At 51.8% G+C, this 25,841-nt stretch overlaps 8 protein-coding genes across 8 annotated transcripts; 4 read left to right on the forward strand and 4 right to left on the reverse strand.

Moving 5' to 3' along the window:
* Positions 1-6,209: 6,209 nt before the first annotated feature.
* SAPIO_CDS9933 (uncharacterized protein) lies at positions 6,210-7,954 on the forward strand (the record flags this gene model as incomplete). The annotated part of the gene is made up of 3 exons (XM_016791216.1): positions 6,210-6,327; positions 6,565-6,650; positions 6,725-7,954. The coding sequence occupies 3 exons, from the start codon at positions 6,210-6,212 to the stop codon at positions 7,952-7,954; spliced, it is 1,434 nt and encodes a 477-aa protein (XP_016639060.1).
* Positions 7,955-10,425: 2,471 nt separating this feature from the next.
* SAPIO_CDS9934 (Isovaleryl-CoA dehydrogenase 1, mitochondrial) lies at positions 10,426-11,812 on the reverse strand (the record flags this gene model as incomplete). Its single annotated transcript, XM_016791217.1, has 2 exons — positions 10,426-10,522; positions 10,620-11,812. The coding sequence occupies 2 exons, from the start codon at positions 11,810-11,812 to the stop codon at positions 10,426-10,428; spliced, it is 1,290 nt and encodes a 429-aa protein (XP_016639061.1).
* A 452-nt stretch (positions 11,813-12,264) lies between these two features.
* Positions 12,265-14,020, forward strand: SAPIO_CDS9935 (putative methylcrotonoyl-CoA carboxylase beta chain, mitochondrial; the record flags this gene model as incomplete). The annotated part of the gene is made up of 2 exons (XM_016791218.1): positions 12,265-12,803; positions 12,865-14,020. The coding sequence occupies 2 exons, from the start codon at positions 12,265-12,267 to the stop codon at positions 14,018-14,020; spliced, it is 1,695 nt and encodes a 564-aa protein (XP_016639062.1).
* Positions 14,021-14,258: 238 nt separating this feature from the next.
* SAPIO_CDS9936 (uncharacterized protein) lies at positions 14,259-14,906 on the reverse strand (the record flags this gene model as incomplete). Its single annotated transcript, XM_016791219.1, has 2 exons — positions 14,259-14,465; positions 14,787-14,906. The coding sequence occupies 2 exons, from the start codon at positions 14,904-14,906 to the stop codon at positions 14,259-14,261; spliced, it is 327 nt and encodes a 108-aa protein (XP_016639063.1).
* Positions 14,907-16,121: 1,215 nt separating this feature from the next.
* Positions 16,122-16,812, forward strand: SAPIO_CDS9937 (uncharacterized protein; the record flags this gene model as incomplete). The annotated part of the gene is made up of 3 exons (XM_016791220.1): positions 16,122-16,245; positions 16,328-16,530; positions 16,639-16,812. 3 exons carry the CDS (start codon positions 16,122-16,124, stop codon positions 16,810-16,812), a joined length of 501 nt encoding a protein of 166 aa, XP_016639064.1.
* A 533-nt stretch (positions 16,813-17,345) lies between these two features.
* Positions 17,346-18,264, reverse strand: SAPIO_CDS9938 (uncharacterized protein; the record flags this gene model as incomplete). The annotated part of the gene is made up of 3 exons (XM_016791221.1): positions 17,346-17,636; positions 17,829-17,972; positions 18,214-18,264. 3 exons carry the CDS (start codon positions 18,262-18,264, stop codon positions 17,346-17,348), a joined length of 486 nt encoding a protein of 161 aa, XP_016639065.1.
* A 5,079-nt stretch (positions 18,265-23,343) lies between these two features.
* On the forward strand, positions 23,344-24,173 carry SAPIO_CDS9939 (Phosducin-like protein 2; the record flags this gene model as incomplete). Its single annotated transcript, XM_016791222.1, has 2 exons — positions 23,344-23,408; positions 23,465-24,173. The coding sequence occupies 2 exons, from the start codon at positions 23,344-23,346 to the stop codon at positions 24,171-24,173; spliced, it is 774 nt and encodes a 257-aa protein (XP_016639066.1).
* Positions 24,174-24,284: 111 nt separating this feature from the next.
* On the reverse strand, positions 24,285-25,821 carry SAPIO_CDS9940 (uncharacterized protein; the record flags this gene model as incomplete). The annotated part of the gene is made up of 2 exons (XM_016791223.1): positions 24,285-25,239; positions 25,301-25,821. The coding sequence occupies 2 exons, from the start codon at positions 25,819-25,821 to the stop codon at positions 24,285-24,287; spliced, it is 1,476 nt and encodes a 491-aa protein (XP_016639067.1).
* Positions 25,822-25,841: the final 20 nt, after the last annotated feature.

Below are 25,841 nucleotides of genomic sequence, written 5' to 3' on the forward strand. Positions count from 1 at the left end.
GATCCTCGAAGGCAAGCGAGTGGCTGGGCCGGGCATATCTGGTAGCAACTCGACTCCTATCTCGGATTCCTTCGCACAGGTGCGAATTCGAGCGGATCAACGACGAAACGATTTGCCAGAACACACTGCCAAATCTCCCATTATACCTGTAAACCTGGTGGCACCATTACGGGAGGGAGGGGGTGCGTTTTGAAAATCTTCGAAAATTCGTCGGAAATATGGAAAGATTCTAGACTGTTGGTTTTCGAGGATTCCCCCGAGAATACACTAGAGCGTCGTTTCAAAGTCGGCCGGGAATAATATGAGTTTCGATGCGCGACCCGGTTCAGCCCGTCCGCTCTGGGGAGCGCACCACTATTACTCCGAAGAAGAGAAGAGGTGAAAAGATAGGCGGGAAAAGTACAGAACGAAAAGTCAACATGAGTTGCCCCAAAAGGCAGTTCTGGCCAAAAGAAGCCGCAATCGCCTCCACGAGCCAATCTGATAGGCCCGGAGCCAAGAGCCACTCCGGGTGGAGGCCCGCATGAAAAGGAGAAGAAGTACGAAGTAGTAGGGCCCTGCCGCTTGCTTCTGGAAATGTAGCTTGTGCCACGTAAACATACCAAGGAAAAAAAAAAAAAAAAAAAGGGAAAAAAAGAAAAGAAGGGCAATAAAAAACGCAAAGGAGGTTTTGCGCGGTTTTGTTTCGGTTGGCCACAATTTCTAAGAGCCGAGATCATCAGCGGTAAAGTCGGTGAGAAAGACTCAAGAGGGAAGGTCTTCGAAACCCCAGACCCTAGCAACGTCGTGCGTGTGAGGTGACTGACGCTAGACATGGGAAGCTACCCTCTCTGGAACCCGAGACTCTGGGGTCGGTGTGAAAAAACAGACAGCTCAAGTACAGGGATCTTCCTCGTGGGTTCGCCAACCCCTGTTTCGCTGAATCAAGCTCTTCCTGTTCGGAACAGGAAGGAGGGGCTAAGAGGAGTCAAAACCTCTCAGATCCGTGAGATTCCCCTCTCGTGAGAGAAAAAGGACAGGGGAAAATTAAAGGGCTCAGGAGTGCAGCAACATCTGCGGGACAAGATGCCAGCTCAACACCGCTTTTTGCAGAAGAGTAATAATGAAATAGCGCGAGGAGGGCAAGGTCAGGGCCGAGGCTTGTCCATGGGAAAGGCACGGCCTAGCCAAGCCCGTCCACAGGCGCTCGCAATGAATGGATCTTAACTGAAAAGAGAATTCTTCTGGAACGCCCACCATGGGGTGCTGCGGGGAATGCTTCCGGCCCATTAGTCCGCCAGAGAGAGCTTCGCCTAATGCCGGGAATAGGAACTCGCAATCATCAGTCGTCGGATCCTTGAGGATTTGAAAGGGACTCGTTCGTAATCTAAGTTTACAAAGTACTTCGTACTCCTCTCTGTTGTAGCGCCTCGTGACATCTGACATCAATGCCGACCGTAAACCACTGTTTCATAGGTGGTTGACCTTTCTATCATGTAATCTGCGAAGCACAGCCCTGCGATTTGTCCGACGTGTACTCCGTACGACGAACAGATACCCGTCAAGCTTCCGGTCCGTACGGAGCAGGTTTCCGTGCCAGAGCTCACCGTCATGGTCACACGACTCAACACCCCCGCCCGCAGAGAAGATCAGAAGACCCGAAAGCCATGAGCGGACTGGCTAGTGAGACGAGGTACATGTCCTACTTTGCAACTCTCCGTACCACCTTAAGATGTTCGTCAATCGTACGGAGTATCCGTATACCAATCCTGGCCATTTGGAAGAGTACTACTAGGATGAGGTAATTGACTCCCGATCTGCCTGGTCTGTTGTCTCACCTAGACTCTTGGCCACATGGCAAATATGTGTCCCCGATCTGGGGTCATTCCCTGGTCTCTGGAATCCCGAAGATGGCAATGTTTGGAACGATTTACGAAGCAACAGATCAATTCCTGCCTCGCCTCGGCGCTTGGCGTTTCCAGCTTGACAAGTGTGAGCTAGACTTCCAGACTTGGAAGGAGGCATTGGGAGCTCGGCTTATTGTGTATGATTGTGAGAATACCTTTGTCAACTTGTAATAATTGGATGGAATCGGATTGGTGTCTGGTTGTGGGCTGGAAGGATGGCTGGTTCGTACTCATCCTTCGAAATAACCCGGATGTGCCGCAAATGTTCTGCAGAGAAGAAGACATGTTCAATGACTGGAATTGATCTGCTGAGACAACGTCGGATTGGTTCGCTGGGGAATGTTCGAGGCAATGGGATCTTGGTAACAGTCTCGAGCATTTTAATTGGTCGTCCTTAAGGGCAGATCACCACTCCCGCCAACGGGACCTGCAGAGCTGCATCAGTATGGCCTTTATTACTTCGTCCAGGGGAAGCGTTTTCTTGCTGAGAGTGCGCGGTGTCACCGTGCCAGTGTACGAAGCAATCATGAGAAGCTCCTTGCCTCTTCGCGAGCCCCTTTCCTTCGTAAATCCGGTGGACGATCATCCCCCAGTCTTATTTCCTCAAGTCCCTTGGCGGGAGAAGCAAATCACAAGTGATTTGAAAAATCGAAGCACATTTGGCTTAGTGACAGGGGGAGAACCCTAGGCATCCTGTCAGTTCTGGCACCGATGAAGTCACCTGGCCACAAACAGAATGGGCGACCCTAGCTGGTCACTTTTGTGCTTGTTCATTGCGAAGTACCTAGAAACTAACAAGGTTGTCGATCCTCGGTCGGTTAACTAACACCGAATCCGAAGAGATTGGGGTCTTGAAAGAGAGCCCTAGTCGGTCACCACGCGTCATGTTTCCCGTAATACGTTGGGGAGAAATCTGGCTGTCGGGTAGAAATTTCGGCTGGTGTCCGGAAGCAACGGCATCAGATTCTGTGATCCTGGTGTCCTCAAGTATGTATGCTGCACGCGCTGGGCGTAAACCGAATCGCCTAGCGAAGGCGTACTTCGTAGCCCCGAGGACAGTCGTCTGTAGGGCATGCAGAAGGTTAGTCGAATGCTTGGCCGTTGCAGAGAGGAATAAGCGGTGACGAGGAGCACTGGCTCATTTGAAAGACCTGGGAGGCCTGAGGTATTAGCCCTCTTGTGCTGATCTCCCCCATTGATAGGGGTTAATCCACGAGATCTCATTGATCAAGTGGCCACGAAGTAACTCGGCCCTCCCGGCATTTCACTTCAGTCCAGGGACGGGACCATTGCTGTTTCCGATCATGAACAATAAGCCTGATATTCGTACCTGTGTAGGGGGGAGCTCTTGGCAAACATTAAATTGATTAGCATGGTGGTAGACAGTTCTAGCACGATTTCATTGCGAAGTGAGACTGCCATCCGCCTGAGTTGGCGTCAATCTATTACTATTAATGCGAACCCCAAGAGATGGCAGAAGTCCACCTGGGGTCTAGTATGCACATTGCACTCTGCGCTGTCTTCATCGGAGTTATAAAGTTGCCGAGTGAAAAGGTTGAGGTGTTCTGGAAGAATTCAGGGGATGTAGCGCTAAAATAGATGGCGTTGAAGCTTGTTGCTTGATAGAAATGCTTGGCAGCTTCCACTACAATTTTATGTACACCACTGTACGAAGTAGGAAGTACCTGTGCTGTGTACAAGAGTACAATTATTAGCCCTACAGTTAACCATTGAAGTCATCGATGATCCGTACGCAGCTTCCGCAAACAACACGAGAAGTGCACTTTGACGGTTCGATTGATCTCAGTTGCAACCTGCGTGGTACATTGATCAATGTCGCGTCTCACCTGGTCTGGAAGTTAGAGACGGCTGCCCTATACTTCGTGCTTCCTTGTTCCTTTTTTGTAAAGTCCGAGGCCATCAGGGACCGGGATCAACTGACCTCTCCAGCCGAAATGTGGATTCCACTACACCCAGGTAACTAATAGCAACTTGAAGCTGCAACAGGTGCTCGGGCGCCATCTCACATTCTCTTGAGAAAGGACGATGTGGAAACACTCGCCCTTGCTTCCATCTCTGAGGCAGAACAAAAGCACATGCCTTCGTTGTAGCCACGCTCTTCCCCGACGAGTTGGAAGTCGTGGTCAACTGGACTACGATGTACGAAGTACTTGATTCTTCCCCCCCATGCGGGACGTTCACATGCGCGAGCTGATTGATGTTTTGTCAGTGGGCGGAGGATCGGGAAAGAACATGCTAGCTTCATGTTGCTTCTGGCCAGACGGCTAATTAATCGATCAAAGAAGCTAGACCGGGAGCGGTCTTTGCTGGAGCCTGAGGTAATAGCAACAGCCCAATAAACTCCATACGAATGCGGGTTAGTCGAGCTCCATTTGTTCTGTCAACTTGGACATGACGAATAAGTAAGTATCCGCGTACCACACTGGCAGCGCATGCTCTTGCTTCGTACTCCAGAGACTGAGATAGGAACGTTGGAAGCTGCATTGGGTTCATGAATCGAATCAGCAACACCTCGTGTAGCGTTGGAAGTCAACTGCGTAGTACAAGTACGTACCGCTGGCAGCCTGGTGTAGCCCACCACTGAGTCGCTGACTGAGTGAGACACTGCGATCTTGACTTGACCGATTCACGTCGACGACCTGTTGGAATTGCTCCGTCCAGTTGTCAGCCCACATTGATAGTGTCAAGCGCTGACCTACCAGGTTGTCTGGACCAGGCACTCCTCATCCCCACACTCCCCTGCTGGCCCAGGCCCCTGGGACCGCCTTTTGAAATTATGCAACGGAAACGCCCAAGCTCAGCCAGGCTCGGACTTTGCTTCGTACACGTTAAGGTAACAATCAAATCGAGCTTAGACTGAGCCCATGCCGACCGCTCGACCACTCCCATCAATTTACTTCGTACTTGTCTTGGAAACCCCCAACCGACCCCGGCTTGCAAAGTGTCAACGAGTCTGTTGCTTCCCTCCTCTGGAACTGTTCCCTCGTCCCAATGCCTTATCCGACCCACGAGTCCCACTTGACGCCAATAATCCCATGCCCCAGCCTACACTACTACACTACTACGCCCTACAAGTACACTACATCTACACACTACATAGTGTACACTACTTCGCACTTCGCACTTCGTTCCTTCACTTCGGACATTGATTCTCCTCAGTTCCTCTCTTTGGTTAGCGGTTTAGAGCGGACGTACCGCCGGCAACCCTTAGCTCAATACTTTCCCCGACAAGTCTCCTCCGTTGTCGCCGCCTGCTCTCTTCTTCGCACTTCGATCTAACTACAATTGTAGTACAACTATGTCTTACCGTTGTTACCCCTCCACCTAATTTCGCACAAAACCTATCTCTCAGCCCGACTCGACCTTAACCCTCTTGTCGCGGCCTTCTTTCACACATCCTCAAAATGAGATGAGCTGCCGCATCTAACACCCACACCGCTCGCCATCCACCCTTCCCGACTTCTCAGGAACCACCACATAGACCCTCTATACCATTGATTGGAGCCACTGTAGCGAGTTCGAGTTTCCAATCATTGGTAATTCGCAATTCTTGCCCACATTTTTGACCCACTTCTATTGTTCGGCTTCGTATCAAAATAGTATCGGCCTCCAACGCCCGTCTTCTTCGCGCAAACTTCGAGAAGGCCGCCCACCCCCTCTCCATGTTCTGACCCATTCCTCCTGCATAGCGTGGGCTTCCTTGTGTGCCTGGACATTCCGTTACGGCATTCGACTATATCGGTCTATCTATATCTTCCGAGCTTGACGTATTTGACCCTTCTCAGCCGGTGGCTCCTTCACCGGCCCAACCAGCACAAGCGCTTCACACGGCGAGTTCTATCACTCCAATCGATCCATCACATTTGGATCTTGTGAACCACTGTGGCTGCGAGCACGATCCTGGCTCTATTCCTGAACTCTGCTGTGCGCCCCCGATAACATCATCCAGTTTGCGCTCATCATCCTTTCTCCCATCTTCCTTCCTTCTGGCCAACTCGATTATTTTTTCTTTGGAATTAAAACCTGGGTGACTATTTCACCTATTCTTCAGCACGGCCCTCTGCGTCTTTCCTGCTGGGAACACTCCCTAGATCCGGACTAGGTCTCTTTAAGCATTTCAAGCGATCATGAATGCCCAACCTTCACTCTAGTGGTACATGTAGGGCATTTCAGAAGCTCTACCAATCACATAACCCTTGACTAGCGAGGACCATCTTCTGGCGCCGGCGAACCTGTGCTCACCGCCCCTTCTCGGCTTCGAGGCTGTTCCGCTGGTGTTGTTGAGCCAGTCCGCGTGGAGGGATGGATCCCTCGCATATGATTCTGCCCAAGGGGTTTGTGGTAAACTCCCAGGACATCTACAAGGAAGTTGCAAGTTATCCTACGGTCCCTCCCGAGAAAATAAAGGAATACTGGAAGGGTAAGTCTGCTGGCTCCTCGCTCCTCCTCTGTTTCACAGCTTGGCCATGATCATCATGGCCCGGCCTGTAGGTCCACGGCTTGCGTCTCAATAGTTCGCGGGTATCTGATTTCCCTCTCTTCTGCTCTTTAGTGTATACTACAACGTTTCGTCGACTAATCGACCCTACTGCGAATCGTTTGGAGAATTTCTGGTGGCATGTCTGGGGAAGTGATCGGAAATACTTGAGTGGAACAGTTCTCGCAAAGCTGTTCGAAGAGATCTCGACTGGCCCGACCATTGCACCTATACCAGGACCTCCGAACAGATGGGAGCCCCCCGTGGTAATTCTCACTCTTTTGCATCGAACATTCATCCCCCTTGGCTGAGAAACCGTATTACTAACCTTTCTTTCAAGTTTGTCGACCGGCCACCGCCCTGGGAGTTGAGACGCCAAGCCGAGAAAGCGAGTGCCGAGGAAGCCTCAAAGACGGCAGATGCTCCAAAGCCTCAACAAGGCGCGGACACGACGCCATTGAAGCCGGCGAAGCCTAGTGCTGAGGAGACCTCAGCTCCAGTGGCAGGCTCATCATCCTCCAAACCCACTCAAGCACCACCACCTCACCCAATTCTGAAGAAGTCTCGAGGCGACTCGAAATCAGGACCACGGCCGACAGCACGCTTTGTAGTCCCCGATGTCGACGACAGCAAGGATGACGGGGACGCATCTTCAGGAAGCGCATCAACTGCAGGAACGGATACACGGAAATCATCTTCTCCAGCTAAATCCGAGAAGCGAAAGACTTCAGCACATACTAAACGGTTCCACGCATCGATCGGGACAAAACGACGACCGGCTTTGCCCCGACGGATTAGTTCCCAGTCATCGACAGCTTCGGATAGTGCATCTAAGGAAGATGTACCCGCCACCTCAAGGCACCAGGGAGCTCAGCACGCTGTTGCCCCTATTGCCGAACAGTCTGGTGATCAGAGCTCGCCTAGCAGCACAGGGTCTACTACCTCGCCACGACGAGGTTTGAGTGCCAAAGCAGCCGGAAAGCGCCCTGCGCCTAAGCAGCCTGCCCAGGAAAGGATACCTACGCATCATCGAGCGGCGGATCCTATAGCCACCTCACCCGCGCCCGACAACTCCCGGGAAAAGAAGCCGGTGGAAATCGTACCCGAAAAAGGCAAGGCTAACCTAAGCCATGACGCCAGTCCCGTCAAGCTCGATCGGACACAGAGCACGGAGTTCAGGAGGACACCTCAAGGACGGACGACTCTTCCCAGGTCGCAGTCTCATATTGAGCTGAAGGGCACCAGCATGAGCTCGAGTAAATCATTGCGGCGCGCCCTAGCCGCCGAACCGACAGCATCGACAACGACGGTTGCGGCACTTGGAACTATTATTGATATCAACAGAAACGAAATTCCTTGGCCTGGAGCATCGACAGCGGAAAGCCCGGAGGCGCCCAGCTATCGCCTACCCCGAGGACCGTCTGCGACGTCTCTGCTCGAAACTCGACTGATGCCTACCCCACCAAGCGCGACGCCAGAAGTTCCGCTAGCACGGACAAAGAGTCAACTCACTCTTCTTCTCGAAAGAGAAAAGGGCAGGCTTGGTGACAAGCCCCGGTCGAAGCATTAATGTCGTGTAATATTTAATCTCGGGGACAACCGACTGGATCTCCGTTCTTGACTCTAGCCATGGCCTACGAATAGCCCCTGCTTCGCATCTACCTATTTAGCATCGTTGAACAGGAGTTGGAAGGCGTTTATTTTCTTGTTGTGTCTTTCAGATATCACTTATATTGGCCGAATAACACGTTTTAGTTCTGATGCTTTTTCTTTCTCTTCTTTTTGCATCTTTTCTGTTCTCTTTCAGCTGAATGGCGTGTTATCAGGGGGTTATTAGTTATTAGCAAGGCAAGCGAGGGGTTTACAGGTTCTGTTTGATTCAAAGGTGATTAGAATTTGCGTGTTTTTTGCTATCCCTCGCCAATCTGACCATTCTAGTTCAACACTTTGAGAAATCTTCTCTAAGCATATCTAGCGGGGTTCGGTCACGGGTAGTCTCTATGGCGTACTAAAATTAAAAAGAATACATGGTAGCTCGTCCATAGACGCGCAATCTGAAACTTGGTGGTTTTTGACTCCTGTTCTCCTCCGTCCGTTCCGTTCCCCCCTCGCGGTAATTGTAAGTTCTTTTGGAGGCTGAAAAGAGTGACGGTTATGCGATACTTGTTTGTACTTCATACGGATCATAGCAGTTTCTTCGCTTCGATGCTTTTGTCGCACCTTGACTCCTGCCCCCCCTCCCCCCCGCCCCCGGTCGTTACATCGGACGACGCGGAGGCTCTGACGTGCGTGGGGGTTCGGGGACATGAGGGCTGAGATTCCCCCTCCCAAACCCCACGCGCTGTTGAGCAAATGGTCGATAGTTTCAATGAACCCCGGGATTGTGTGTTTTTGGGCAAGCGAGTGTGATAGCGAGACATGGATTGCGTGAAGTGGACTGATGGTCGCGACCGCTTTCCTCCGACATTAGTGATGAATACCATCGGGAATATACATGGTTCGGGGGGAGGGTTAATGGCGCGACTCTTTTTGGAAGAATAGACCCATTTGCCTGTCGACACGGCGTACTGTTTTCGGATGTCGACGTCGGGAGCGGGGTCGGTCCCGTTGGACTGTTCGTCCACTCTGATGAGAGTGTGCCACACTTACCATAAAACTCGCCTCAGCCGCATTTGATTTTCACTCTTCACTTTAGGTTTGGTTTGGTTGCAATGGTGTTTGCCTTAGGTCGAGGATATTGGCATCATGTCCGACGACATCGAGAAGGCCAATGCGCGTCCTCACAACCTCCGGCAGCATGCTAGTTATCGATTTCGACAGCAAATAGCACTGGTTTCATTGCCAGACACTCAAGAGGGTCGAATATCGATTCAGTGACCTGCACAGCACGGCGAAGGGATCTCAAGTTCACGGAGGGAATCACTCTATTCGGCGGGGTTGGGAAGCGTTTGCAGAGACGATCTTCCCTGTACCAGAATTGGCCCCCTTGGGGAGGATGCCGTATTCGGAATGCCGTCCGACTGCTGCGCGCTATAATACGGATCTCCAAGGTTGAAGATATCCCACCAGTTTCCCAAAGTGGGCGTCCCCAGATTGGACCGGGGAACATCCATCATCAGCCTAGTGGACTGTGAATTATGGCGGGAGAGCGGGCAAGGAATCCCCGGTGGGTTATTATCGAGTCTCTCTCTGCGACTTAAGCTTGCCGGCACATTTTCCAAGCGACGAACATCAAGGATTCCAAATTCTATCGATACTTTGGGACGATTGTGGCGAAGAGAAGGAAGCTAACTGAATCATACGCAAGTATGTGCGTGTGCGAAAAATACGACCTTCCAGACGAAGCACGCTGTTTCCCAGCACCCCCCTTTATGCAAGGTGGATCTGGACAGCACAAAGTGCACTCGACATTCCAGTCTGCCTTTCGGTTTCCCCTTCCAGCAGCTCAGCGAGATACCATTCGCGAATCTGGTATCATCCAGATCAAGTTCCCGCCTTCCACATCGGGCTAAGGGCTTGGCTGGCGTCATTGGGTATCTGATCGCTGGGTCTTCGACGAGGGATTTCTTGTCTTCGGGGGTTCCGGGTTCTGGCAGGGGGGTGGGGAAGAAGAAACTTGGAAGCGGATCTGGGGATCTGGGGGTTTCTAGCGTGTATATATATATATATAGATATTTAGTGCCTTAAAGTCAAGCAGAAGGAAGATTTATGTGAAGGCGATGGATGAGAAGTCGAGTCGTTTCGTCCTTGGTTCCCGAATGGGTCGTCCAGGATTTGCTGAGTTCCTTGGACAAGTAGGTGTGCCTTGTAGGTGTGCCTCACTTCCACACAATCCCTGAAATACTGGATCAAATGTTCTCCGGGCCGAGAAGCATTCGGTACGAAACCTACAGGAAGGGGCAAACACCTGCTCTCGTACACATGTCTACACATACAGCCTACGCGCGCGCATATTTAACCCCGTCAAGGATAGTGAAGTCATATACAATAATTTAACTACATCCTAGAAGGCGATTTGTTTTGACAGATCAACACTTATGTTCATTGAGCAAAATGGGCGTACTCCTTGTTAAACGCCCTGCCGATAACCATCCTCCTGATTTCGGAAGTTCCAGCTCCAATCTCATAAAGTTTCGCGCTGCGGTGGGAGGAAAAGTGGGTTAGTACATGATACAAAAAAAGAAAGAAAAAAGAAGCTCGTTGACAAGATGAGCTTGTTGGGGGCAAGAACTTACTCCCTGAGAATCCTAGAGGCCGGCATCTCCTCGGTGTAACCCATGCCACCAAGCACCTGTACGCAGTCGAGAGCACACTCCGTCGCCCTCTCGGCAGCGTATAATATCGCACCAGCACAATCCTGGGTCTTAATAAGACCCTCCTCATCGACGGCCTTCGCCGTGGCGTACGTGTACGCCCTGGACGCCTGAAGCTTGGTGTACATGTCCGCCAGCTTTCCTTGCAGGAACTGGTTGTGGGCGATGGGCTGGCCGAACTGCTTTCGCGTGTGGGCGAAAGGCAGCGCCACGTCCAAGCTGGCCTGCATCAAACCGAGGGGGCCAGCGCTGAGGACCAGCCGCTCGAGATCGAGTCCCTCCATGAGGACGCGGACTCCTCCGTTCACCTTGCCCAACACGTTCTCCTTGGGCACGAAGACGTCGTCAAAGTTGAGCTCTCCCGTGTTGCTGCCCCTCATGCCCATCTTGTCGAGCTTCCGCGCGCAGCTGAAGCCCTTCTGGTCGGTCTCGACAATAAAGGCCGTGATGCCCTTGGAGCCCTTGTCAGGCTCGGTCTTGGCGTAGACGACGATGATGTCGGCATCGGGTCCGTTGGTGATCCACATCTTGGAGCCGTTGATAAGGTAGCCACCGTCAACCTCCTTCCCGGAGGTGCGCATGCTGACGACGTCGCTGCCGGATCCCGACTCGGACATAGCAAGCGCACCGACCTTCGTACCCGCGATCAAGTCGGGGAGGTATTTCGCCTTTTGCTCGGGCGAGCCATTGAGTTGCAGCTGGTTCACGCAGAGCTGAGAGTGAGCGGCGTAGCTGAGGGCAATGGAGCCGGAGGCACGAGAGAGCTCCTCCATGACGATAATGTGCGCCTGATATCCCAATCCCAGACCACCAACATCCTCATCTGCAGTAATACCGAGGAGACCAGCATCTCCAAGCTTCTTCCACATCTCCGGGGGGAACGCATTGGTCTTATCCGTGCGGGCGGCGACCTCCTCGGGGATCTCGCGGCGCGTAAAGTCTTGAACACGATCGCGTAGCTCAGATAGATCGGCCGCCGAGGGCGCTTCGAAGTTCTTGGGGTGCTTGTTGGAGTGGAAGCGGGTTTGGCAGGTGGGGAGGAGGGACGATCGGACGACCGATTGGAGGCAGGCAGGCCGCCTTGCGAGGGACCGGAGTGTTACTGAAGAAGCCATGGGGTAGGATGTGATCTTTTCTCTCGAATTTCCAATTACTGCAGAATTTTGGATCATGGAAGGAAAGGGAAGGATGCTGCTGGATGGGAAACTCAATCGCAGAAAAATAATAATTGAACGCTGGGCTTCCGTCGGTATTCTGGAAGTGAAGATCTACGGTGCCGAGGCTGTCCCTGGCAAAGCGATGTGGCTCGCCCACTTACGGATCAGGTCGGCTTAATGCGGCTGTCTGCGGTTATTCAGCCAATGCCGAAGCGATCAAGGACGTCACCGGCTCTCGATCACGGCTCACGGCTTCCCACACCAATTGGGGACCCCACGACGCGATTTTATTTCCTTCGTCTCGTCCCCCTTCCCCTTCGCAATTGATTCCCAATTGAAGCCGTGCAATTCTCGATCATTCCTCCATCCTCCTCCCAACTGCCATCTCTCTCCTCCCAGTTCTTCCGAAAATGTCCTTGTCTCGATCGCCAAAGGAGCTGCTGCTCCTTAGGCGACAATTGACTAACCTCGGCCGCCCCGCAAGGCTAACCCGAAGCATAGCCACCTTCACGCCGCCCGGCCAAGCGAGCGCCATATCGTTAATACAGAGCAGCATCGACACGTCTTCGGAGGAATTCAAGGAAAATGAGAGGCAGATGAGCGAGGTTGTGACCCGCATGCGCGAGCTCACCAAGAAGGCCCAGCTCGGCGGGTCGGCGAAGGCGAGGGAGAAGCACCTTGCGCGGAAGAAGATGCTGCCCCGCGATCGTGTCGCCGCGCTGATCGACCCCGGTACCACGTTCCTGGAGCTATCTCCGCTCGCCGGACATGAGCTGTATCCCGAGGCGGAGGTGCCCGCCGGCGGTATCGTCACTGGTGTTGGTGTCGTGGAGGGCGTTCACTGCGTGATTGTTGCGAATGACAGCACGGTGAAGGGTGGAACATATTATCCCATTACTGTGAAGAAGCATTTGAGGGCGCAGGCCATTGCGCAGGAGAACAATCTTCCGTGAGTCTTGGTCCGTAAAGATTTCTGAGACGCGCACAATCGCTAACGTTTGGTATCATAGATGCATCTACATGGTTGACAGCGGCGGTGCCAACCTTCCCCACCAGGCCGAGGTCTTCCCTGACCGAGAGCATTTCGGCCGGATATTCTACAACCAGGCGAGGATGAGTTCGCAGGGTATTCCTCAGATCTCCGTCGTCATGGGTCCATGCACGGCTGGTGGCGCCTACGTGCCCGCCATGAGCGACGAGAGCATCATTGTCCAGAACCAAGGTCACATTTTCCTCGCTGGTCCCCCGCTCGTCAAGGCTGCTACCGGCGAGGTTGTCAGCCCCGAAGAGCTCGGAGGAGGTGAAATGCACTCCTCCGTCTCCGGTGTCACTGATTACCTTGCCGTTGACGATGCCCATGCCATTACCCTAGCTAGACGTTGTGTGAGCAACTTGAACTGGCCCAAGAAGGAGTCGGCACAAACGCAAACTTTCGAGGAGCCCCTGTACCCCGCTGAAGAGCTTCTCGGAATTGCGACAACGAACCTCCGGAAGCCCTTGCCCATCCGCGAAGTGATTGCTCGCATCGTCGACGGCTCCAAGTTCTCTGAGTTCAAGCGTGACTTCGGTTCCACTCTCGTGACGGGCTTCGCCAGCATTTACGGCCACAAGGTCGGTATCGTCGCCAACGACGGTATCCTCTTCGCGTCGTCTTCGGTCAAGGGTGCTCACTTCATCGAGCTCTGCGCCCAGCGAGGCATCCCTCTCATCTTCCTCCAGAACATCTCCGGCTTCATGGTTGGTGCGCAGGCCGAGCGTGAGGGTATCGCCAAGCACGGCGCCAAGCTCGTGACGGCGGTCGCGTGCGCCGACGTACCCAAATTCACCGTCGTCGTCGGTGGCTCGTACGGCGCCGGAAACTACGGTATGTGTGGAAGGGCGTATAGCCCGAGGTTCCTCTGGATGTGGCCCAATGCCAAGATTGGTGTTATGGGAAGCGAGCAGCTGTCCAGCGTCATGGAGACGGTCGGAAAGAAGAACCCCGAGTTGAGGGACACGATAGAAAAGCAGAGTGACTCTGTGTACTCTTCGGCGAGGTTATGGGACGATGGTGTCATCCCTCCCGAGCACACTCGGAAGTATCTGGGACTGGGTCTCCAGGCTGCCCTTGGAGGCAAGAACGAGGCCAAGGCCGGTGCGACCAAGTTTGGTGTCTTCAGGATGTAAAAGCCATTGCAATTGGCCAGCTTGACTGTATATCTGGCGTGATGGGAGTTTTTTAGGTAGCATTGGATATGATTTTTTTCGTAACCATACAACCTCCCGTTTGTACCTCTTGATCCTATAGTACATATGAGAGAATAGAAGCCCGTCCCCAAGGTAGCCACTGTTCATCCCTTCTGGACACATACTGGCCGACACCAGTGAAGGTGGTGGATGATATCAAGACTGATACAAGACCCACTTACCAGTGCTTCTCGGAGATGTCGACCGAGTTGACATCTACACCATCCTTGAACCATCTCTCCTCGTCTGAGATCTTGACATCGTTGCCGCTCATCTGCCTCTTCCTCATCAATCCGTTATCTGCGAATGTCCAGTCCTCGAGGCCATAAGTGCGCCACCACTGCCCGGACTCGTCATGCCACTCGTACCAGAATTGAACCGCAATCTAGCGGGAGAAAAAAAATTGATGTCAGAACATACGTAAGATTTAGGTGCGGACAGTTGGAGGATGTGGCGAGAATGGTAGTGAGCTTGGGGGCTGAGTCAAGGAGGCCTTGCCTTATTGTCAGTGAATGCGAAGAGCTCCTTCCTAAGTCGATAGCCGTTCTCCTTTTCCCACTTCTTACTCAGGAAAGCTACAATCTCATCACGGCCCTTGATGAATTGGTCGCGGTTCCTCCAAATGGAGTCCGTCGTGTAGGCGAGCTTGACTGCTTCCGGATTCCTGTCTAAGGCATCAATTTACATCCACGCATCCACGTCATACTTCGTGTAAGTGGGACCCATACTTGGTGTTCCAGGCATCCTGGGCAGCCTTGACCTTCTTCCCGGCCGACTCCTCGGAGAACGGAGGAAAGGGCGGCCGGGGCTGTTCTTGGTTAGACATTATCGGCCGGATTCGGTGGAGATGTACAAGAGTTTACTATTCTTGTGAACGCTAATGCTGGATTCGTTTCTGGGGAAAGAGTGGCTTAAGGAGTTCGGTTTCATCCGGGCTTCCCAGGTCTCCATATCACGGATCTAGTTCTTATAAAACATGCTCACTCTGTAGCCTTTAATCTAAACTCAAGTTGATAAAAAATCCGGGAGCAAATTGCTTACAAACGTTCTCAGTTGTGTGTGGGGTGACTTTTTGAAAATTGCTCTTTTTTTATCCTTTTTCTCGATGTCATACGTAGGGCGCTCTCCATAATGAAGTGCCTTCCAAGTTCTTATGAGTCAAGAATTTTAGGTCCGCGGACCGATTCCAATTCCAAATGTTGCCAATATTCCAAATACTTGATCAGAGGAGAACGGAGATCGAGGTCTAGATGACTCGGCTTCTCGGAAAGTCCCCGCTTGCAATGAGACCACTTTCCCTAGATTGAAGTTGTTGCTGCAACTAACCACACTAATCACGATTTCACCCCTCATTCAAGTTCTCAAAAAGCAATTGCCCAGCTGTAGACTTTGTAGCCACTTAGACCCACGTCTACTGCACATGGCGTCAGACCTTGGATGCAATGACGACCCGCCGAACATCGGGAGCTGCAGGCGAAGCTTTCCATTACTAATTGTTCCCATTGCTCCTTCCATCTATGACATAGCACAGAAGTTCACTCGAGAAACCCGAATACCTAAGAAGCTTTCAAGCGTCCAGGCTCTGTTGGTCTGTACCTTTGTGAATGGATAGACTCGCATCAAGATCGAGCCTGGACCCGGACGTCTCCGCCCGCCAAGCTAGGTCCGGCATCGGCCCCCAACATCAACGACCCCCCACCAAGCAGCAGGACCCTGAAGGCCTTCGGGGATTCAGCAATCGAAGCTTCCCTTTTCTTCCGTCGCGCCTGCCGGGATAGCTTGTTCCGCCTCAGGTCGTCCGTGGAACTTTGACACGTCCGGTTCCTGCCGCGTGATTCGTAAGGCGATTAGAGCTATAAAAATAGATAAGGAGAATATAACATCATTGATCAGTCTCCATTGTCGCTTTCATTCCTCTCCTTATATCCGGACTTCGTAACTAATTCCAACAAAAAACTCCCCGATCTCCAGAACGCTCACATTTTCTAAGGTACTACACTGATACCAATCCAATTCCATCAATCCAATTCATTTCGCAAACATGCCCGAACTCAAGGCTGGAGACGCTTTCCCCGAGGGTGTTACCTTCTCCTATATCCCCTACACCCCCGAGATTAGCGATGTGACCGTCTGCGGCCGTCCCCAAAACTATGATGTCTCCAAGAGTAGGTGTTCCACGCCGTCTAGATATTTCGTCTCAGAAAATGCTCCCCAATACCAGCATTAGCTAACACCGTGCTCACATAGACCTTGCCGACAAGAAGGTCGTCATCGTCGCCATTCCCGGCGCCTTCACCCCTACTTGCTCCAGCGCCCATCTCCCCTCCTACATTGCCAACATCGACAAGCTCAAGGCTAAGGGTGTTGACCATGTCATCTTCATTGCCCACAACGACGCATTCGTGATGTCCGGCTGGGGCAAGGTCAACGGCGTCAAGGATGACTCCATCGTAAGTAATCCTCTCAACCTCTCCGCCTCCGAAAGCTCCCAAATGTCGGTGAGCGGAGCTATATAAGGCCACGGCAGAAGGACAATTTACTAATCACCTGAGAATCAGCTCTTCATGAGCGACCCCAACGTTGCCTTCTCCTCTCAGATTGGCTGGGCCGGTCCTGAGAGGGCTAACCGATATGCCATTGTTGTTGACCATGGCAAGGTTATTTATGCTGCTAAGGAGGTTGATCCCGGTATTGCCCTCACTGGTGCCGAGGCCGTCCTCGCCAGGCTCTAAGTGGTAAAAAATGGATTAAAACGCAACCAGGCGTTGTGACATGATGTCCGTATTGGACGACGAATAAGTGACGAATTGGGGAAGAAGGGCAGCCGTTACTGGCTTTGCAGTCCAGAGATAGATCAATAGATCAACACTCAGAGTTAAAAAATGAAACTAATAGATGAAATAAATTCCTATCCGTCACTGAGCGTTCCTTAAGATCACACTTTTGGTTTTTGGTTTTCCCGATGCGCCGAAGAAAAAAGAAATTGGGGGAGAGTACGTCCGTGGGGTCAAGGCAAAGAAATAGCATTGTGATCATCTATCAATGCACTCCGAACCGCCCCTCGGGCGTCCATGCAGTACCGTGTCAACCGTGAAGATAGTATGTTTTTTTCGAGAGACCCTGCCTTAATAAAAAGAGAGAAGACAACTGTAACTCCTCGGTAAAACGTGCCATACCCTTGCTATACTCCCGAGCCTTTAACCCACCAACAAGCGGTCCCCCACTAAAAAAGGTATTCGTTTTTATTCATTTCTTTTTTTATCTCTTAGAAGCGCTTGGCAGCCGCAGGCTTAGCCTGCGCACCCTTGGCACCCTGCTTGCTCTGGATCCGGCCGGTCTGGCCCTTGCCGGCCTGGGCGGCGAGCTTGGCCTTCTCGGCCTTTTTCGCGCTCGCGGCGGCCTGCTTCTTCTCCTTGGACTCGGCGATGGCCTCGGCGCGGGCGGCGGCGCGGGCCTCGGGCCTCATGGTTCGGCGCTCCTTGATGACATCGAGGGAGGCACCGACGATGGCACGCTGGGACTTGACGGCGCGGCGGGTTCGCTTCTTGGCAACTTCCTGTACGGGGGGTTAATAAAAACAAAAATCCCTGGGGTTTTCTCCTTCATGGCAAGTACAGCGGGCAGCGAAAGCTTTTTTCCCCTCCTCCTTTTCCCTATCTAGGCAAAGGAAAGGAAAAGAAAAAGGTTTCACGATGCGAGCTGGCCTCGGGAGGCTAGGCGCAAAAAGAGAGTGGGTAGAAAGCCGTACCTCAGAGATACCCTTCCTGTGCTGTCGGCGGTAGAGGGTCGTCCAGGCGATGCGGCGGGGGTTCTTTCGTTGGAGGAAGAGAGATTCGGATTTGCCGTTCTGGAATCGGAAGATCTTGCTGTCGCCACGGACGTAGAGCTTACCCTATCCACCGAAGAACATCAAAAGTCAGTATCGCTATATCCCTAGACGTCCCGTGTGTTCCAACTCCGCCCTCCTTTCCTGTGCCAGGAAAGAAAATAGGTTTTGGCTTTCGAGGAAGTGGCCTGCACGGCAATGCCATCGCAATGCCCCTCGGAAACCACCCAGGATCCTTCCCAAGCACCATTCTCCTCCCCTTCTTGCCGAAAACAGGGGAAAAATAAATTCGCGAGTGCGTCCGTACCTTGCCAGGGTAGATCCTCTGTCCGGAGAACGTGTCGTCGTAGGTCCTCATTTTGTCGTTTGTGGAATGGGAACCTCCTGTTGAAATTTGCGTCTGGCGATGATCGAGGTGGATGTGGTCGACAAAGCCGGAATTTCCTGGCACTTCAGATTTCTGGGTGTGTGCTGATGAGTAAGCTCTTTGAATTAGGGCCAGAGGAAGTTTATGGGCCAAATATTGCCTTGGCGGGAAATCGGGAATTGGGTTGTCAAGTCACGTGATTTATGCCGAGTGAGTCCGTCGGTCAATCGCGATGGGATAGAGCTAGAAGAGGAAAGTAGATGACAGATGCGCCAAATAATGTTGCTTCTCCAAAGAAGGGTGAGGCGAGATTTCGGGTGCAGGTAGGTATTTGTTAAAAGTGCGAGTCTATTGACAGGTTGGTTAAAAGCTGCCTCGAAGTTCATTCCCAATTCAGAAACGATGCTCTGTTTTGAGTTCCGTTTAAAAGGTTGTCACATTTTGTTGCTCTGTTAACTTAATGCTTGCACGAAGGCTCAAATCGGTCAGGAACCCATGACGTATTGATCTTCCGTTTAGACATCCGTTAGGCCTCCCGTTTGACCACCTATTAACGGACTACAGGTGAAGCTATTCCCACTTTTCTTACAAGTAGGGGAGCGGGTTTCTAATCGTCGTCCTTTATTGTTTCCTTCAGGAAGTTTCGCTATTTTCAGAACAGCAGGGTAATTCAAACTTTCCAGACGAGATATCACCTCACTAAACGAGCAGAAAGAGGCTAGATTCAAGCCATGATCTTTGTCGTCCCTGTGTGGAGCACTAAACATAATGATCGGGGTGCCCAGAAACAGGAGCGACCACAAAAGACGGAGTCTCCGAAACAGGGTTAACGAACTGAAATAGAGCATATAAACCTCTTTCTAGTGAGGCTGTAAACGTAAACTTAGACCATGGTGCCGCTATAAGAGAACCGTGTGGTATGCCAGGGGTAAGTTGTGTAAGTCGAATTTCAACAGTTATCCGCGGTCCTGCACCCACTTGAAAGGCTTGAATTTCAGTAAGACTCGTGGTATCCATTTTCCGATATAAGCGGCGACGCACGATGGAATTCATGGGCCGGTTCCAACCGAACATGGCCTCCTTGAGCCTTCTTTGACATTCGGCAGCTCCATTGTCGATTATGGAACATTATCTACACGGGACTCGTGCCGTCGCGGTATAGGACCCCCTTAGCACATCTTTCTGATCTAGGAGAGAGCCGCTGTCGTCAACTGGCCTTTCATTAACATGGGTTCTCTCATATGAATCATTAGGTGGGTCGATGGCACTAGACAAGGCAAAAGGGAGTGAATGATATTGAAAGTCAACCAACTCGGAAAGTCCAATCCCACAGGAGGATTTGCGGTCTTAGTTCTTACCCCAAATCTTACGCCAGTGCCCCGTGCTCAGTATTCAGTACTCAGTGCTCCAGGTTGTGCTGCCAGCACGAGGAGATACTCCCGTAAAATGGTCCCTTATCCTCGTGTGTTTTCTCCTCTCCCGATACCCCAAATCTGCTGCTTTCTATTCATCTCCACCTCCTCCTATCAGAATTGACTTTATGCCATTGGTGGTAGCAGCAGCAGCCATGAGCTTTTCTCCAACGGATAGACGTTCACATTACCTATGTTGTGGTGGGGGCCGCAAAATTCGTCCCGATCTATCACACTTTTACCCGGTGTTCCTCTTCTCCTACCAGCTCGATGAGATGAACGCCTACGATGCCGAGGTTCTCCTCGAGGATTTTAACATGACTATTTCTTCAGACTCAGACTTTATCCAACTCCACAGCGATCTTCCCTTGCCTCAGGATGTTAATAGTCTTATGGATCATATTCGAACCTACCACAACTAGAATCCTGGTGTTGCACGAAAGAAACCTGGAGCTGAGGAGAATCATAACATTGGCATCCTCGATCCCTATGATGATCCATTCGATCTCCGTCCTCCGCTTGTTACCGACTATCTGCTGCCAGAAAATCCGCCTCCTGGTCAAGCTTTTTCGACGACGGCGCCTACCAAATCACTAAGAAGCTCGAAGTCATGCAGACGCGAGAGAAAGACTCGGGCCATAACCCGCCTCAGTTCATCGAAACAAATGCCGCCAGGAGCCGACGAGCAGACACCGGCTACTTCTAGTCGGCTCTCGAACAAGGTGAGATGGAGGGCTGGCACACCATCTGGACAGCCAAGTTTTCAGAAAGCGGTGACTCAGTAGGTTGCCTGTTGCCTGTTGTGACGTTGGCGCCCGCGACGGGAGAGCTTCTACGCGTTGAGGTAGCTGCCGTATCTGGGCTGGTGTGCCGTAAGCTAGAATCTCGGGTGGAACGCGGCGATGCGGACCTGTACGATAAGCCAATCATGGTATTGTTTCTTCCTCCCCTCTTACTGTGGCAACTTGAAGCGCCCATGCTCACCTGCTTCCCATCGCGTGCCTAGGTAACTGTCGTAACCTTTACATTTGATAAAATCCGCGTCCTCCAAGCCGATGTAGGCCGACCCACCACTTTCTATCCCTCGCGAGACAGCAAGGAGACGCCGCACATGCGCCCGCAAACCAACATCTCCGTCCGCCTTAACATGGACACTGGCAAAGTTATCGGCTTGGACTCGGATACTTGGCAAAGTTGGTCGACAGTACTGTCCTGGGTTTTGTTCTACAGCCCTGTGCCTCACATGGAGTATTCCGAGGAGGCCCTGCAAACCCCGAGCGAACCTGACGGAACATACTGACGGGTACTTACCTCATGAGCTCTGGCGATCCATCTGGCACGATCCCTGAGCGGCTATTCTCTGGATCCGAGCCAAATGGCAAGGGTGATTCGTCGCAGTCATCGTAGGTGACCCTCGATGCTTAAACCTTTGTGTTAGTTTTTCTTTTTAAGCTGGTTTGTTACGACTCTTCCCGGTTGGCATGATAGGCACGGCCTGAATGGGTGTTTCCAGTGGGACAAAGAACTGGAACAAGGGATGGGGTGAATAACACGGAACTTGAGATAGCTGAATGGCTTAAACGATGTGTGATTGCGTGGTATGTACCCTTGTAGAGTTGGCGAACTTGGGCTGAGGCTCCAGGCGCAATGGACTTAGGAGATCCTATTCGGAGCTCCTCAAGTACCTGTTAAATTAGCACGAGCTAGTAAGAGATAGAGCCGTGCCTGGGTTTTCATCTTCATCGGCCGTGGAGCATCAAATGATAAGTCGTATTGTTGACTACATCAAAGTGTGAAGCACCTTCGAGAATTAGAGATGTTGTATCGCACTTCTCCGGTCGCGAGTTAGGGAGTTCTGTCTGTTTTCCATCCCCGATTTTAATGAACGCCGCCTCTCGGTAGGAGTGCTGGACGATGCTTGGTTGAGGCATGCAAGAAGCCTTTGTGTAGGGCAGGCAGTCGAGTTTTTTAACAATGCGATTTCGTTTCTTACCGGTGGTCGACGCAGCAGGCGTCCGTGAATAGTTTCGCCTGCATGGCTTTCGTCAAGACCGTGGATGTAAATGTCCTAATTGAAGGCTGCAACGTCACTACAAAGGAGCGGCGGTGTTGAGGAAGAGGTGGAAACCCACCTCTCACCTATGGCTGATCCGCAACCCCCCCTGCTGCATTGTCTTGGTCAACAGCCAGCGACGAGTTGAGCCGTGCACGAAACAAGCGAGGGTCGCATTCGCAAGGGCTTTGGTCCTTGGTTCTGCCCCATAAAAGAATTAAGGTTTAGTTCCCGAAAGCGCTTGCCGAGTTCATCAATCCAAGAAACCGGGTACCGACGACTTGGAAGTACTTGTACCTTACCTTTGTACAAAACCCTGGTAACAGAGCTCGGATTCATGCACAGGCACACAAGCCTCTCCCGAAGGTCCAATGTGCATTCGCTCTGATGATGCGGGGTGCGCGGTGCCGGCAAGCGAGGCCGATTGATTCAAGTCGTCAAGTGAACTACGAGCGGAGAGAATGTCGGTATAGCGACTAAAATTTTGTCTGCAGTGTTAAATTGGAAAGGGGAAAAAGTGAGGATACACTCTTCATGTATTGATGTGCGTAGCCTCTCAAGGTACCTGTATTTGTGAGAAATTTCCCAGAACCTAAGATATCGAGGCATTATGCACTGGAGGGAGCTTCATGGTGAAGGGCTATCCACTTTCTAACATTGGCACGATGTCCAAGGGTCTATTCAGTATCACCGACAGGTCTTCAAAGCAGCGCCAATTTCGCAGGCTGTATAAATGCCAAACTCTAGTACGGTCTAGTATATGGAAAACGTCATCTCTTGGCACTTCCGTGATAGATCCAACGGCTAACCTGGGAAGTAGGACATCAGTGCTTTGCCTTTGAGCCGGTGAATAGAAGGTGGTGCCAAGTGGAACGAGCTATGAGAAAGAAGTGACGACGGCCTCGTTCTCCGAATCGATTTCTCTCCCATGATAGTTCTGATCTTAAAATTGCTAGAGCACGGCCCTCAGCTCCTGCCATTACCCCTTCATGAGCCTCATTAATCTTCTCTGTGTCGTATGGCGATTGTCTGGGATAGCAATATGATGGCGGGGCACCAGTGGTCTAAAATAGCAAATGAAGATCAAGAAGGGATGGAGGTGGGGAAGAAGCGCTGAGGCTCTTTCAAGGGGAATTCTAAAGCCAGCCGAAGACTCAGAGATTGCAAAACATTTTCAATGGGAGAGATCAAAAAACAATGGACGACGTGAACTCTTTTGAAGAGGCGGGGGAAGAAGGGAAAAAAACTCAAAAAGAATGCTCAGGCCGAGACTCGAACTCGGATCATTTGCTACCCCTCATGGAAGGCAAATATTCTACCCCTGAACCACCTGAGCTACTGGGTGTTGTTGAAAAGGCAGCTTGTTATTTCCCTCTATACACTAACGCTGGCGGCTTACATAATATTGTACAGGGACAAGGAGCGATGGCGGGGTATGGTGGGGTGGCACTGCTTCCTCGACGATCGCAGGACAAGAACCAGATCAACGGCGCAAAACTAGGCAACCGCTTTTCGAAGGATATAAATCTCTTCCGGGACCTCTATTTCTTGTGTGGTAACCGCACCTTTAAGCTGTATTTCCGTCGAATTCAAAATACCGCAAAAATGGCTGCCCCTTCAGATCAGAGGATAGCTGTCCCCATAGATGATCCCAATGCCGATACAGAATGGTAAGTCAGAGATCGACGACTTCGTCTGGTTGACTGCATCGCTGACCCCATCACAGGAACGATATCCTAAGACAGCACGGCATCATACCAGAGAAACCACCGAGTCCCACGCCCATGATCGAGGAGGCCATCGAGGAAGCCCGGCGCCTTGCACACGAGAACAGATTAGAAGGCAAGGAACTTGACGAGCTCGATGAACTCGAGGACGAGGAGGACGAGGCGTTCCTAGAATTGTATCGACAGAAGCGCATGCAGGAGCTGAGCGCGTTGAGCAAGAAATCCGTGCACGGAACCGTTTACCCGATCTCCAAGCCGGAATACGGACGAGAAATAACGGAGGCTTCGAACAAAGGACCCGTGTTTCTCAATCTTACATCCTCTACGAACACAAACGTGGAGTCTAGGGTTCTTTCCGAGCTGTGGCGCCAGGCGGCGAAGGAGTATGGAGAGGTGAAGTTTTGCGAGATGCGGGCTGATAGGGCGATTGAGAACTATCCCGAGAAGAATTGCCCCACGATACTTGTCTACAAGAACGGCGACATTATCAAGCAAATAGTCACTTTGGTCACGGTCGGTGGTGTGAGGATGAACATGCTCAACATTGACAACCTTCTTGTGGAGACGGGCGCGGTTCCGGAGTCCGATATGAGGGTTCTTAAGAGGAGGAGAGCGGCTGAAGAGGCGGAAGATGAGCGATTGATGAGCAATAAGAGCATAAAAACGTCAAAAACGCTTGACGACGACGACGATGATGATTGGGACTAAAGTCGAATCGGAAGAAGAACAAAAAAAAAAAAAATAAAGAAAAATTGCCTCCCATGCACCACGCATCCATGCAAATATTAGAACAGAATTTCCAGCACCGTTTATATATCGTTATACATTTTCCCCATCCCGACCTCGAAGCTCCTCCAGAGTCGTTCCACGCGAGATATTCCGGGGCACGCAAGCCAGCGAGCATCCCACGTTGAAGAATGGCACCACGTCCGGATCGTGTAGGCGAGGGAGTTGTGGACGAGTTGGTGAGTTGTATTTTATGCCCCACCACTCAACCCACTGCGTCACAGGGGTGATGAGATGGTGCCCGCATATTGAACAGTGGACGCCCCCGCTTTCTCGTTGGGCCAACGCCTTTCGAAGAAGTTCCCGTAAATGTTCAAAGGAGTCATCTGGAAGGTAGTCCGGAAACTCTCGAAGCAGAGAGCTCTGATAGCATTTTCTCAAGGTCAATTCCTGGAGACTCGGCACTCGAGATGGGTTCGACAAGAGCGAAACTTCCGAGCTTTGGGATTCGGCGGTCCCCTCATCGAAGGGCACTGTTAAGTCCACCTCCGGAGCTCGCTTTCCTATACCGGCGGAGACTCGGACGGCTGAGCGAGCAACAAAATACGCAGTAATGGCGGATATTTCGCTGCTGTCAATTGCGTCGTCGATCTCGCGCGCCTTTGCGACAAGGGTCCGATCTACCTGTAACAACGGATTGAGCTGGACACTAAGGGAAACCAGGTTGGATCCCGGGCCTAGAAGCTTCAGAAGGGAGCTTGGTAGAAACTTGAGTCGATTTTGAGAGATATTCAGCTCTCTCAAGTTTGTCAAGTTGCCAATGGAATCGGGTAGCTCTTCAATCCGGTTCCCCCTCAAGCTTAGCAGGGTGAGGTTCTCCAAATCGAAGATGGCGCCTGGTACCTTGCTGAGTCTGTTGTTTGCGAGGAAGAGTTTAATGCTTGGGTCCTTTGGCTCGAAGGGGACGTCTTGGGTGACGATGGGGATTGGCGCAAGGGTGGAAATCGGTACAATTGTGTCATTGGATATAGATTGAAGATGAAGATCACTGGAATTCAGTTAGGACGATAAAGGTAAAGCAAACAGACATTGACAGAGGGGAAACCTACGATAAATCAATGGTCTCTACGCCATCATCGATGCACATCTGGATAGTCTTCCTCGCAGCAGTCTCAGCCCCCGAAAGCTTCGGCCCGTCCGGACGGATGGGCAGGGGAAGTTTTGTTTTGGGAGGAAATGTCGAGCTCGTCAACCCCGGCAAGTCATCGTCACACGCGCCGTCATCACTGGCCTCTGTCATCCATACACCGCTGTCAAAGTGTCGCGCAAACTTTCGATTTGGCCTTGGAGGTGGAATTGCATCCTCTCCGAAACAAGAGTCGGACGAAGGCGCGGGTTGCTGTTCATACCAGGACCCGACCAGGCGCTTCTTTCTTCGAACGCGTGTGTAATTCTCAACGGATGGATCATCGTCACTGGAAAAGAAGGCAGGGTCACTTGAGGTGGAAACTACGGGCGGTGCCTCGGATCTATCCAACCGGGCGCGTTTCCTCGTGCGAGTGCTAATGCTCTGGGTGCGCCCGTCCCAGGACACGGCAGGAAGCCGGGGTAGAGTTGGTTCCTCCGCCATGGTTGCCGGCTAGCCTCTGC

Source organism: Scedosporium apiospermum (genome assembly GCF_000732125.1).
Source record: "Scedosporium apiospermum strain IHEM 14462 chromosome Unknown SEQ_SAPIO_0154, whole genome shotgun sequence".
Taxonomy (NCBI): Eukaryota; Fungi; Ascomycota; class Sordariomycetes; order Microascales; family Microascaceae; genus Scedosporium; species Scedosporium apiospermum.